The 12,759-nt window shown below is 41.4% G+C and overlaps 1 protein-coding gene across 1 annotated transcript in view; it reads left to right on the top strand.

Annotated features, from left to right (window-relative positions):
- Positions 1 to 12,759, top strand: part of adam12b (ADAM metallopeptidase domain 12b) — a 77,514-nt gene that overhangs the window by 18,518 nt on the left and 46,237 nt on the right. The window contains 1 exon segment of the mRNA XM_061087433.1: positions 1,196 to 1,269. Within this exon segment, the coding sequence (XP_060943416.1) occupies positions 1,196 to 1,269 (74 nt within the window).

Raw genomic sequence — 12,759 nt, 5'->3', positions numbered from 1 at the left:
TCGGACATGTTTATCCATCATACACTGCTGACACAAGGCATTCTAGCTGAGGGGATATAGAGAGAGTTATCTACAAAACGACCCCTTCCAAATTAAACTGACCGCCAAGGCAGCCGGTGATTGTCTTATCAGAGACTGCATTGACTCAAACCTCCCCTGGATAACAGATTTATTTAGCTGCTGCTCGTGCCAATGGAAGGTTATCAAGGAGTCATAAAGCCCTGCAGAATCATTACTTACAGTCTTTGCTGGACCTGAGATATGACATCAGCTCTCCACACACACACACACACACACACATACACACACACACACACACACACACACGTACTCGCAGCCACAGACTCTCCGATGAAGCCGCTGGCCGTTTGCAATGAAGAAGCGTTGGCCTGAGGGCATCGGTCAGAAGACATAAGAAAATGTCAGAGGGAAAAGGACACAGTATGTCTGAAATATCAAGTGATGATACATAAATTCCTCACTGTGCACCTCTGACCGATTCTTTCGGTCTGCTGGCTACGATGCATGAATCCGCTGCAAAGGCGCCGCTGCACTCGGGTGACTCCTTTCTGAAAAGTCAATCTTAAAGCAATTCCAAGGGGATGGCCCTTTAGAGATTTGATTTAGGTTTAAATCTATGGAATGTCTCAAAACTGGACAACAAAAGTCTCCTGCATCACCTTCATGACCCTCCTGAGGCTGTGAATCAGTGACACAGTGTCACTTTTGTTCCTGCACTTCCATAAGATTTTTCAATCAAACAGTATCCAGATTTCCCTTATGTTAAATGAAAAGTTTGTGTATTGTAACAATTCCTTGTAACAAAAAGTGATATTTAAAATCGTGATTTTTCGTCCCGGCTGTTATGGTGAAACCCATTTTTTTTGTGGTAACATCAAAAATTTAATTTAATGTCATGAAAATCTCTTGAGTTGTTGGTTGGTTAAGTTTTGAAACTAATTCAATGTTCCTACTTTTGCGTCATTCAGACTTGGGAAGTGCAGGATGTGGAAGCGTTCTTCCTGTTCCTCTAACACCATTGTGCCTTGCCGCATCCTGCCTTGTGCACAGCCAGTGTGTGTGTGTGTGGGGGGGGGGGTTGTGTGTGGTGAAGCATGACACACATGCTGATCCATACAGGATGGGTGAGATCCGGGCACCACCTCAACGCTCCTCTCATCTTTCTGTGTTTCAGAGTTTTCCTGCGTCACTACAGCTGCTGGTACGTGCCGAAGGTGAACAGCTGATCCTGTTTCTGGACAAAAATGAGTGAGTTCTCCCCTGATCCATTTTCATTCTCTCCTCACACTCATCACGTGCACCATGACAGAGGAAACTAGATATTCATTATGGTAATCACACGCAGCCAACAGATAAACCCAAGCTCTCAGCTATGGCTGGCTGGAGTTATACAGTATATGAAAGAGGAGGAGAAGTTGTATGGGTATGGGCAATGCTATAGTGTATTCAAGGAGGGAGAAAATAATATGTCCCCTAGTGATTGGACTGTTTTATGGTTCAGTCTCTCTGAAGGGCCGAGAGATGAAAGCTGATAAAGAATAAGGCAGAAGAGATGCTCTGAAGACATGCTTGTCCTCCCCTCCTTCGCTCTCTCTCCTCTCATCACTCCTCTCCCGCTCCAGACTGCGGAAAATAACACAGTGAACTGTGAAACGAGGGGTGGGTGTCATGTGGAGTTCATAAACATGTAGATGCACAAACTGTTTCGTGAAGATTGGTGTAAAGGCGGGGTTACATGAGGGGAAATTTAGAATCACAAGAAAGATGGTGTCGCTGACCAGGGATGGCATGGGATTAAACCCCTTTGTCCTGTATCAGCGTTGGTGCCCATGTTCATCAAATGAGTCCCAATTTATAAAATACTAGTGGGATGATGAATTGTAAACTAAAAGTGTCACATAATAGAAGAGAGGAGAGTTGGATGGGGGATGTTTTGGATTAACCTCGCTGCTAAAAGGGAACCTGATAATATTAATGAAGCTACATGCAAACTATGTCCAATGAAGATGGCAGCATCTGGAGGCAACACTTTGAATTCAAGTGCACCGTAAGTTTGAGGCTGCCCGCAGCTAAATCTAATGTTAGGTATAAAAGTAAAAGCTCGACACATATTGAGCTGACAGGTGTCTTTTTCCTGTAAAATGTCAGGTGTATGTTTCCCCGTGGGAAAACTGCAGACTCTCAGAGAGAGTTTGAAAATACACAAACTACTGTCAGGGATGAAACTATGATGACTCATATGTTCATCCTCATTCACATCAGCTGCCAGTGTCTCTGTGGGTTTCCTGTGGATACTCCAGCTTCCTCCCACAGCACACAGACATGCAGGTTAGGTGAGCTGGACACTTTAAATTGTCCTTAGGTGAGCATCGCTGTTTTTTCTTGTATGTTGACACTGGACACGGCCTGGACAGCTGGTATAGGGGACGGATGGAAGGACGAGTGGATTATTATTAATTCTCTCTTTGCATCTAACACCTAAAAACCAACTCTGAAATATTACAAATCTGAAACCACTATTAGAAAGATTTAACGAGGCTATTTCGACAAACTATTTTTTTAGGAGGGACAAATAACCTTGCTTAACACTGACCACTCCATTCTCCATTCTCTGTGTGACCTCTAATGACCCTCAGCATCAGCTGTGAGTCATCTGTCACCAGCTGGAGGCACAGGAGCGTGCTGCCTTTCCCATCCGGCCTGTTCCCTGTCAGGCCAGATGTGTCCTCTGATATTGCTCCACCAGTTGAGGCAGCTCGGAACAGGTGGTCTCTGACCTTTGTGTGTGTGTGTGTGTGTGTGTGTGTGTGTGTGCTTGTTCTGTCGAGACTGAATCCATTCTATTTGAGATTACTCTGAATATTTTACAGTAATACTTTATATCTGGCGACACTTATAGGTGTGGGACGCAAATGCATTTCTTTTATTTTTACCCGTCCACACTCACTTCATTGAATATTCCTCATAGTGGCATCTTATTTTTCATGCCACTCTCCATGTTTAATGCCGCAGGGCTGCATATTAGGAATAAGTCTGTGTCTTAATGGAACTCTGTGGGGATGTTCGCACTGATTCTTGTGCAGCTCCTCTTCAGCTTCAGAAATATCTCCAGTCATTGTGATGTTTCAAGGAGCCAAGCAGTGTTCAGATTCTTAAAGTCCTTCAATATCATCCAGATCTTAAAGTTTCTTAACATTAAATTAATTCTGTCCTAAACACATGTAACTTTCAAATTTGCATTTAATGTTTGAATATATTAGTCAACATACACAGTTTGGAAGTTATTTAACTTTCTAAGAGAGAAATGTGGTGATTATATCGAAGTGAAACCCTAAATAAAATGGTGAATTAATGATTAAATGTTGTGGTTCTGAAAGTGAATAGATCTGAACTCAAGCACTCAGTAAGCACTCCCTCTTTGTGATGAGTAATGGCAGATTTTTTTTGAGAAGGCTAATCTTTTTTTCCGCTCAAATCTGCTGACCTGGTGTAGTTGGCACATTTGGCAGAACGCACCTGTTCCAATGTGAAATGATCTTGGTCCTCACCTATAAATACGCTTCCAGATCCAATTAATACGCTGCTGTTTGTTAGCTGCTTGGCTCTGTCCCAGGAAAAAACTTGGCTCCAGCAGGACAAGTGCAGATCAGCCAGAGGAGAGAAATCAGCAGGGGTCCACTGTCGGTACGTGTATGTGTGAGGGGAACGATCCCATAGGTAACATACAGTACACAAAATGTGAACATATTCCCAGTTTGAATAATGTGTCCACGTAAGAGAGTCTGTTTGCTTGGGCTGAATTTGATTTCCCCGGCTGATAGAGGCCACTTCTTCTCTGTCCTTTCAATCCAATGTGATCAAACTGTCTGAATGAAAATAATATAGTGTACACAGTGAGTGAAGGTCTTCTATATTTCAATGACATTTTGTCACTTGTAGGTTTCACCACAAGTTCAAGCAGCTCAATGGAAAGTTACTAAGATCAGCCTCTTTTTGCATTTACCTATATTTACTTCTTTTTCCACATTCCAGGTGTGACATTCTTGAAATGGAAAAATCTTTTTTCAGGACTATATGTTTTCTTTTTACCAGTGGTATGGCCCTGTCACTTGCAATATTTAAGGCTTTACTGGTTGTACTGTGCAAACAGAGCTGGGCAGACGTGTGCTAGCAGCGAATGCTTTGATGTATAGCATTGATCAATGGCACAGTAGGCTATAGCTTCAAATGAGTAATGGTGGGCGTATAGGACATTCCACATTAGTCTTGATTAAGGACTTCAATAGCACTGTCTGGGGGACCAAGGTGCACACTTTTACGTATGTGACTGTGTGTGTTTGTGTGTGTGTGTGTGTGTGTGTGTGTGTGTGTGTGTGTGTGTGTGTGTGTGTGTGTGTGTGTGAGGAGGTGACTGTGCAGCTCGACACAGTCTTCTGTATTTCAGATTTCCAAAGCCCAGTATCGTTTGACTCATGTATACTGTAAATACCTTTTAATCAACACTTTGGTCACAGTGGAATGAATTGATATGACATAGATAATAAATATAATTATACTTGAAATGCTGGAATATGATAATGGTGTATACTTCAGTTTAAAAGGAGTCAGTTCTTTTAGTTGTGAAAAAAAATAGATTATTCTAAAGTTTGCCTTCATGATAAATCTATTAGTTCTTCTGTCAAAAGAAATGCAGTTCTGCTTGAACAAATCGAACTGAAGTACTTATATGAAACATGTCACATTGAAACTGTGGTGAAAAGCATCAGTTTTATCTAATGTACCGGGAGGAAGGAACATGATGCCTCTCACGTCCACTGTGTGGCCACTCTAACCTGTTGATATATCCACTGAAATGGAAACCAAGACCCCATGTGCACCTGGCATTTAGATGCTTTTGGTATTCAGGATATGATTTTAACCTCATAACATTTACACCAGGTGAAGATTTGATGGTTCTATCCAGCTCACGGTACATCCTCCCGTTGTTTGCATGGGTCTATAAAAAATAACAAACAAAAGAAATACAGAAAAGAAGAATAGGAGAAAGTGGAAGCTGCAATGAGGACAGAGGAAAGGACTACCTTGTGTGTGGACCTGTTACTGGCTGCAAGCTGCTGTGTGATTTTGTTATTTCCACACACTGTTGTATTATCTGGGCAATTGCATCACACTCATTGACATCTGTTACACTTGTTGTGATAAATGCAGTCACCTCTGCAGGTGATTGGTTTGATTGGATCTCAATCAGTCCTCAACACCTCTTTGGTGCATTTACACCTGCACGTCCCAGCAGTCAAGGGCTATTTGATTACAATACAATCACAAAATGGCCTTTAATAGGTCTTACCAGATGGTTTGTGACCACCACACACACACACAATGCAGGCAGTGTGTCCAGGGTGACCTGTGCTAAGGAGCGGAATATCGATTTATTTAAGGCTTACATGTATTGTCATCATGAGCCACTTCAGTCCTATTCAAGTATTCTGCTTTGATTATAATTTCATTTTGGCAGCTTTTCTCCTTGAAACACAAAGAGCTGGATGTGCTCGTACTGTGACAAGCTCTCTGAGTTTCCCTGGGAGAAGATTTCCTTTCATTCTTCTGTGACAGGAAAGAAAAGAGGAAAGATCCGCTGTGAGACACATGGCCACATCTAAACAACATCGTTATTGTTTTTTTGATAAGAGAAATCCCCAAAGAAACATCCTCATTGTGGTTTCTATAGGGAAGAAGATGCACCTTATTTCAATAACATAGCTGACAATGCCAAGACCTCGCTCAGTGTGTGGCTCCACAGAGGAGGTGTAGTATCACCAAGTCCGCTCAGTCAGCAGCGTTTCAGACCAGACAAAGAGAGATCCCAGGTTTCCTTTAGAATTTTATTGGATCCGTCAATGGTTTGAAATAAGTTGGACTGTGTGTAGCTCTGTTTTTTAGCAGCATATTTATGTGGGAAAGAATTGGCTGCTACAGCTTGTTTGGCTGTCAAGTGAAGATGCCTAATCCGGGTTGGGAAACAAACTTTTATGAGTAACTAGTCAGTAATGATGGTTTTCGTGCTGTCTAAATAAAGCTGTGCTGACCCAATGAACTGCAGGAGGTCATGAACTCGATGAATGCTGCAGGGAACTCCATGGATGGGCACTTTTGACTCTTATTCTCTTATGGCATCTTACACCAGCTGTACCACCAATCCCACTTCCTCTTCCCACGTCTGTGATCAATTTGTTGTCATTCTCTCCCTCTGTCACTTCTTCTATGTCTGCAAGTCCCCCCCCCCCCCCCCCCCTCATATCATTGCGGTTTCTTCCTTCCTTCTTAACGCACATTGGTTGTCAAAATAAATCCATACAAGGTTAAACCACAGTCCTGTCCAAGCTAAGGGTTGTAATGAGCTGCTTCACCGCACTTTATCACGTATGCCGATTATTCTTCTGGTTTGATGCAGTTTACCAGAGAAAAGTGATGTCCAATGCAGGAAGATTATGTAACTCTGTGTTACTCAGGAGGTACAGCGGGTCAACCACTAATCAGAAGGTCATAGGGTCAGTCTTTGGCTCCTCCTGTCATCATGCGGAAGTGACCTTTGGGAAGATACTGAATCCTAAATTGTCCTTGAAGGCTGTACCAGAATATGTTGGAATGGAATTTCTTTGTATTTAAGAAGAACATTCACTTTGGCTCGACTTGATTCCATTCGGGTGGTCAAAGCTCACGACACTTTGGCCTCACACAAAATGTTTTTGGGCCGTTTGTATTTGATATTTCGGGTCTGCCTTTAGGGAATTTCTTCTTTCACTTGGACTCACACAATAACTTGTTTGATTTCATCGGTCAAAGGTCAAGGTCACTGTGAGTCTAAAAAAAAAATGTATGTAGTCTAAATCAGAAGTAGTATCTATTGTGTGTATTAATTCCTGTGAATTCCATTAGACAGTACCAAGATTGTGTTACCCTGTTTACAGTCTTTGTGCTAAGCTTTATCTTTACTGTGTTAAGAGTATTTCTCATCTATCTGTCTGCTACAAAAAAAAAAAAAAAATTCAAGTCCATCCAGCAAATACAATTTACCACATTCACCTTTCGCTACAATGCAATTCTTGGCACTGCATTGGCCAAAGTTCAACACAGAGTCATTTGTAACCTGAGCTGTGCATTTTCACGGTTTACTCAGCGATTTTCGCAGCCAAGGATAAAATGCTGTGACAATTTTCCACTATTGTAAAGTGCTTCATAGTTTTCTAAACCATTGTGCAGGATTCTGCTGTCTGATAATCCTTCAAACACATGGACCTATCGCTCAAATCGTCCATGGATCATATTTTATCGTCTCAGTGGTATCTGACATAAATCCTCCCACCACCATAAACCAAGATTTTCATGGAGGTTAACTGCAGGGGCTTCAAGTCCTTTACCTGCTGCTGTAGATTTTGGCCATTTTAGGTTGAGACACAAAATACTTTAGCAGCCAGTTCTGCTTTAAGTCTTCTTTTCATGCATGTGCAGTTCTAACTATCCCAGAACACACATTTTTTTATAGAGTATTGATCACGCTGTGAATTTTACCTATTTTCCTTGATGACATTGTAGTTTTCTTGAGCGAAGAGCACAGACTAATCACATTTTGGCCCCTGCTATCTTAATTAGTCGGCTAAAGAGTTTGTGGGTAATGCTGGGCGCCCTTGGGAAAGTTGGCCTGATCTTGAAGGACACTTAGAATGAAAAGAGAAAGAGAGGGCAGTCTTAGGTGTTGCTATGGGAAAAGATTAGAGTGGTAGTTTTTTGACCGGTGGGAAACCTGCCAAGCATCAGAGCCAAGCTTGCTCTTTGGTCTTATCACCTTTGTTTTTTTTCCTCTTCAATTGCCCCCATATCTTAGAATCCTCCATCATTATAATAAAAGTGTGATAGATATTTTCGGAAATTAAAGATCTCTTGGAAAGATCAGTGCAAAGCCAGGTTTTTGGTTTAAGGGCGTTTTCACACCTGATAGTAGAACAGGGATCCGAACCAAGGTTCACGTGTTTGTCGACAAATATTATATTGTTGGAAATGAAGATTACTCTGTAGCGTTCAGTTTGATCTGGATAAAGACCGCTGCTTTTGTCAGGGTAAGTCTGTTATTTCAGATATTTATGTAGGTGTTACCCACTTGTTTATTACAACACAGCTAACTTAAGCTGAATTTGGAACACAGCAGATAAACTCAAGGATTTTGAGGAATAATTTTCCAGAATTACATGCGTTCCAGTTAATGTCGTATGTCAGCATATGGCATCATCTGTTTTGTTCCCCACTACAGACCTATTTTCAGGGGCCTGCAGCGGTAGAGAGGTTGGGGGTGGAGGTTGTCGCAGCACCTAACCGATGTGGTCAGGTTGTGGTTTGTGTTTCTCTGCGCTCTCTCTCTCTCTCTCTCTCTCTCTCTCTCTCTCTCTCTCTCTCTCTCTCTCTCTCTCTCTCTCTCTCTCTCATTTCTCATTCATGCAAAGGAACAAAGTGTCACGGTGCAGGCAAGAAGAACTATTAGGAACCTGTGAGCGGTTTGTGTTTCATTTTTCTGAGCACTTTACAGAGAGTGAGAGCCTCCAGATGCACGAAGGGGAGAAGCACAGAAGCGATGCATCTGCAGCCTCGTTCAAAAAACGTTATATTATTATAAATCACAATCTGTGATGTACTCAGTACGGTGTCAGCTGGAGTGAACTATTACCTCAGTGTAGGTGAAAGGGAAATTTATTATCTGCGTTGGAGTTCTTGATAGCGTGTAATGGGCCTACAGATGTTGATTAGCCATAATATCCATATTTATCCTGGGCATCATTTGTCTGCATCAGCAGGAAACACATCCGGTGTCGAGTGTCGTGCATGAGTGATGACATTACTTTGCTGCACGCAAATAGATTACTCAAGAAAATAAAATGCTTGTGTGCAATATAATGCACTTCCATGCATTTGTCCATGGCAGGAAATGGCCATTAGTGTACGATTTGTCACCAAATTACAGTTCCCTGGCCATGGAAATCCGCCCTGCAGTACACTGTATTATAATTACGTTTCAGACAGAACCTCTTTGCTGCTCTCAAAACCCTTGGCCATAAAAGCTTGATATAAAAGCTTTAATGAGAAATCCTTGTCAAAGTAGAAATTGCTTTGTGTGTGATTCACATTCTCTTCAGTATCTCAGCATAGCGCACAGAATGGCTCTTTTGTATGGGGCCCATGAGGAATAAGGGCGATTCTACCTGAGACACTGCAGCTCAGCAGCTGTTTGGTTTATCTGATATGGTTACTGCCGGCAATATCACTCACCATGCCATCTGCCCGTGATAGAAGATCCCGATTATGGGGATTATTAAAATTGCTGCTGATGCTCTTGAAGTAAAACCACTGGTCGGCAGAATTTATATTGAAGTTATCGTGTATGTTCCAGATCCTGTAAGATGACAGCTTGTCTCACTGAAATCACATATGTGTTTCAACTTGACATAATTAAAATGTCAACTTGCTTGCATAACAGTGTCTACACAGCTGTAGTTCAGATTGCTGCAAGGAGGACACACACACACACACACACACACAGGTCCTATCCTATCCTTATCAGGACTTTGCATTGACTTCCATTCATTGTTGACAGCCTAGCAAAAACCTCATACCCAACTGTAATCATGACCAATTCATGCCTAACCCATCTTTAACCAGGGCCTCAGAAAGGACAATCAGTAGGACCAGGTTTTCGTCCTAATGAGGACCACTTGTCTGTTTGCACTGTTGCTAGGACACTGCATTGACTTTCAGCCTATCTAAAACATTAACCCTCAACTTATCCATATCTAACTCATGCCTAACCCTGATTTTAACCTCTGGTAAAGGTTCGAAAATGTCATTAGGGCAAGGTTTTGGTCTCACTACGGTCTACTGGTCCTGGCAAGATCAGTGTTTGTATAAGAAAAGGTCCAAAAGAGGCAACTAAAATAACAAGTATACACACACCAGATAGAGGAAGGAAGTGTTTGTTCACAATAAATCCAGATGTGCCACAGAAAACAAGGTAGAGAGGAAGTGCTTGGCTTGACGTCACCGATAAGGGAAGAGGGGAAGTTTTTTCCTGCGTTGAACTTGACAACAAGGGGACAACAGCACCATTCATCCACCAGTTGTTTGTATAAACACAGAAGCCGGAGGAGACTATACAGAAAATACAGCAACATTTTCCGTCTCTGATTTGTTTGAGAAACAAATTTGCAGAGAAGCAGATGAATGTATACTGAAAATGATAAATATGGAACAGAAACAGGAAATGTTCAAGAATTACATTCATCGGATATATTTTTAATCAACAAATTTGTCTTCATATGGTTGAACTGAGTCTCAAGGGTCATTTTAGTCGGCTCTGTTAAACTTAAAGGCACTTTGCTGTTTTACCACCCGTAGCCTGTCCAATAATTGACGTCTCTCGCTCAATACCCACAAGCCATAATGATTCATGTGACACAGCATCACAACCAGTGACAGATTGTTCACCCTGATCCTTATGTTGAAATGATACATCAGTGCCAAGTGAAAGTTTCCGTCTCCGCCATGTTCGCAGGGTAATGGGGCGGAGAATGACAAATTATATGCTATTATCTCATTGGAAAATCAGCGCAGCATCCATGAAAGTGTAAAGAGTGGGTTTAATGATGTGAGACGTTTTTTAGGAGGAAGGGAGGGATGCTTCACAGGTCCGGGGACTGTCGAGAGCTGATGGTCGGGGATGTGTGCAGTCAGTGGAGAGAAGAAGTGTTTTATTAAAGCAGCTGTCTTATGCAGCACAAGTGCTCCTCGCTGCTTGAAGTTTTACCAAGTTAAACTCTGTGTCTGTTGACTTTTTGGATTTCAGCAAAAGGAACGAACGCGTTGATGGCACGGATAGGGCGCCAGTGTAGGGGAGCAGGGGATGATTCATATTGATACGCACCAGTTATTTCATATTTTTTTAGAATAAGAGAGTAGTGGGGAAAGACACGGAAATAAAAGGGATATTAAAAAATCTTCAATATTTGTTTCTGCTCAGCTCTTAATTGCATATTTCCCCTCAAGACAAAAAAGTATAGCTGAACAATGAGGCTGCCCAGGGGAGCCTCCATAGATTAATTGGACAGATAGGAACCCTCTGACATTAACATTTATGCATTTGTTTACTCTCTTTCAATGAATAATAATACACCACCTCCCTTGAAGATCCCTAGTCACTCATTAGTTCCGGTGTAGCTTGTTATGGATGGGAATATAGGAGCAGCAAAAGAAGAAGAGAAAAAAAATGGCTCATCTCTGTACTGGGCCGGCAGAAACTTTTTACAGAGGTTGTTTTGAATACTTCTTTCTCACAAACTTTTAATGAAGATGTGATGGTAGAGCACCCACTTGCTTTCCATATATTGTTATCATTATTTTTATTCTACGCTCGCAAATAATCAACCTTTGGGAAAATACAACCAAAGATACAATTTACTGAATGATATTGTCCAGTATTTTGTCTGAAGTGATTCATTTTAGATAATGTACTCATTCTTTTGATTATACTTTCTAGTGGCTTCACACCATTTATATTAGAGATTAATTTCCTTATTTATGGAATATTTAAATGTGTTTTTTTGGTTTGGATCTAGCAGAAAAATGTCTGTATTTATGTGGTAGCATTGATAATCAGCTAGTAACTGCAGAAATATGCTTGAATTTTTTTTTTCTTATTGTACAGTTCATAACTGTTTGCATCTGTTATTACAATAAATTAATCAGGCATCTATTCAGAGCTCTTTATCGAGAGCCTATTTTTTGGGGATGTTGCCTTCTGTTTTTTTGAGATCGTAACATCATTTGGTGCCCAGAAACATTTTGGTCTCCTTTCTGTGGGGTTGTAATGAATTCAAACACTCCCTTGAGCCACATATTTCACAAAGGCTAATGTTTAGTTGTAAGAGCTTAAAGCGTTAATTACAGCAAACAGCCTCTGTAGTGCAATATGTGTGGGGTTACTAACACCAGCAGCTAATTCTGCATAAGATGGACTAGGTAAAGTCTGCAGTGTAGCAGCTCACTGTGCCCAGAGAGAAGTCGGACGATTTGTCTGTATACACACACTCACACACTGCTCCCTTTTCTCTTATTCAACAGTGTATGAGCGCATTTCTCTCTCCCACGTATTTGACAAACTATTCCCTTTAAAGGTTGCACAGGGAATATGACATCACGCTCTTTGTACAGTTATGAGGAAAAATATGTTGAGTGTCAGACTCGTTTCGGGGAGTTAGATATTCCGGACGTTGAGGCCAGCAGCTATGAAGCAGTTCTTTCTTTAGCTGCGCTGCGTTACTTTACTGCTGCTGGCTGTGTTAGTTCACAACTGAAAAGAAAGCCACAGTGCAGGTTGCAATGTTTCACACCCAAACTGGCATACACGTGCTCTCATTAAAATCATAAAAAGGTTTCTGGGCATGACATTAACAGCATTTTTAATCTTTGATTTGCACCTGCGGCCTGAGTTTTTACACAAACTCTCAAGACTTTATAAGACTCTGTGCTGGTAAAAAGGCGGTGGCAATAAAAAGCCGTGGACGAGCAAATAAGAAATATCTAAAAGCATAAAAGATATGATTACTGTTGCCACGCTATCAAAGAAAATAGAGCCCTATGGAGATGTTTTGTGAGAATATGTGGCAGAACGAGCAGCATACCCAGAGGATAGAAAGTGAT

Source organism: Limanda limanda, chromosome 15 (assembly GCF_963576545.1).
Source record: "Limanda limanda chromosome 15, fLimLim1.1, whole genome shotgun sequence".
Classification (NCBI taxonomy): Eukaryota; Metazoa; Chordata; class Actinopteri; order Pleuronectiformes; family Pleuronectidae; genus Limanda; species Limanda limanda.
Note: the sequence above shows the minus strand (reverse complement) of the source record. Positions and strands in the feature narration are given on the sequence as shown.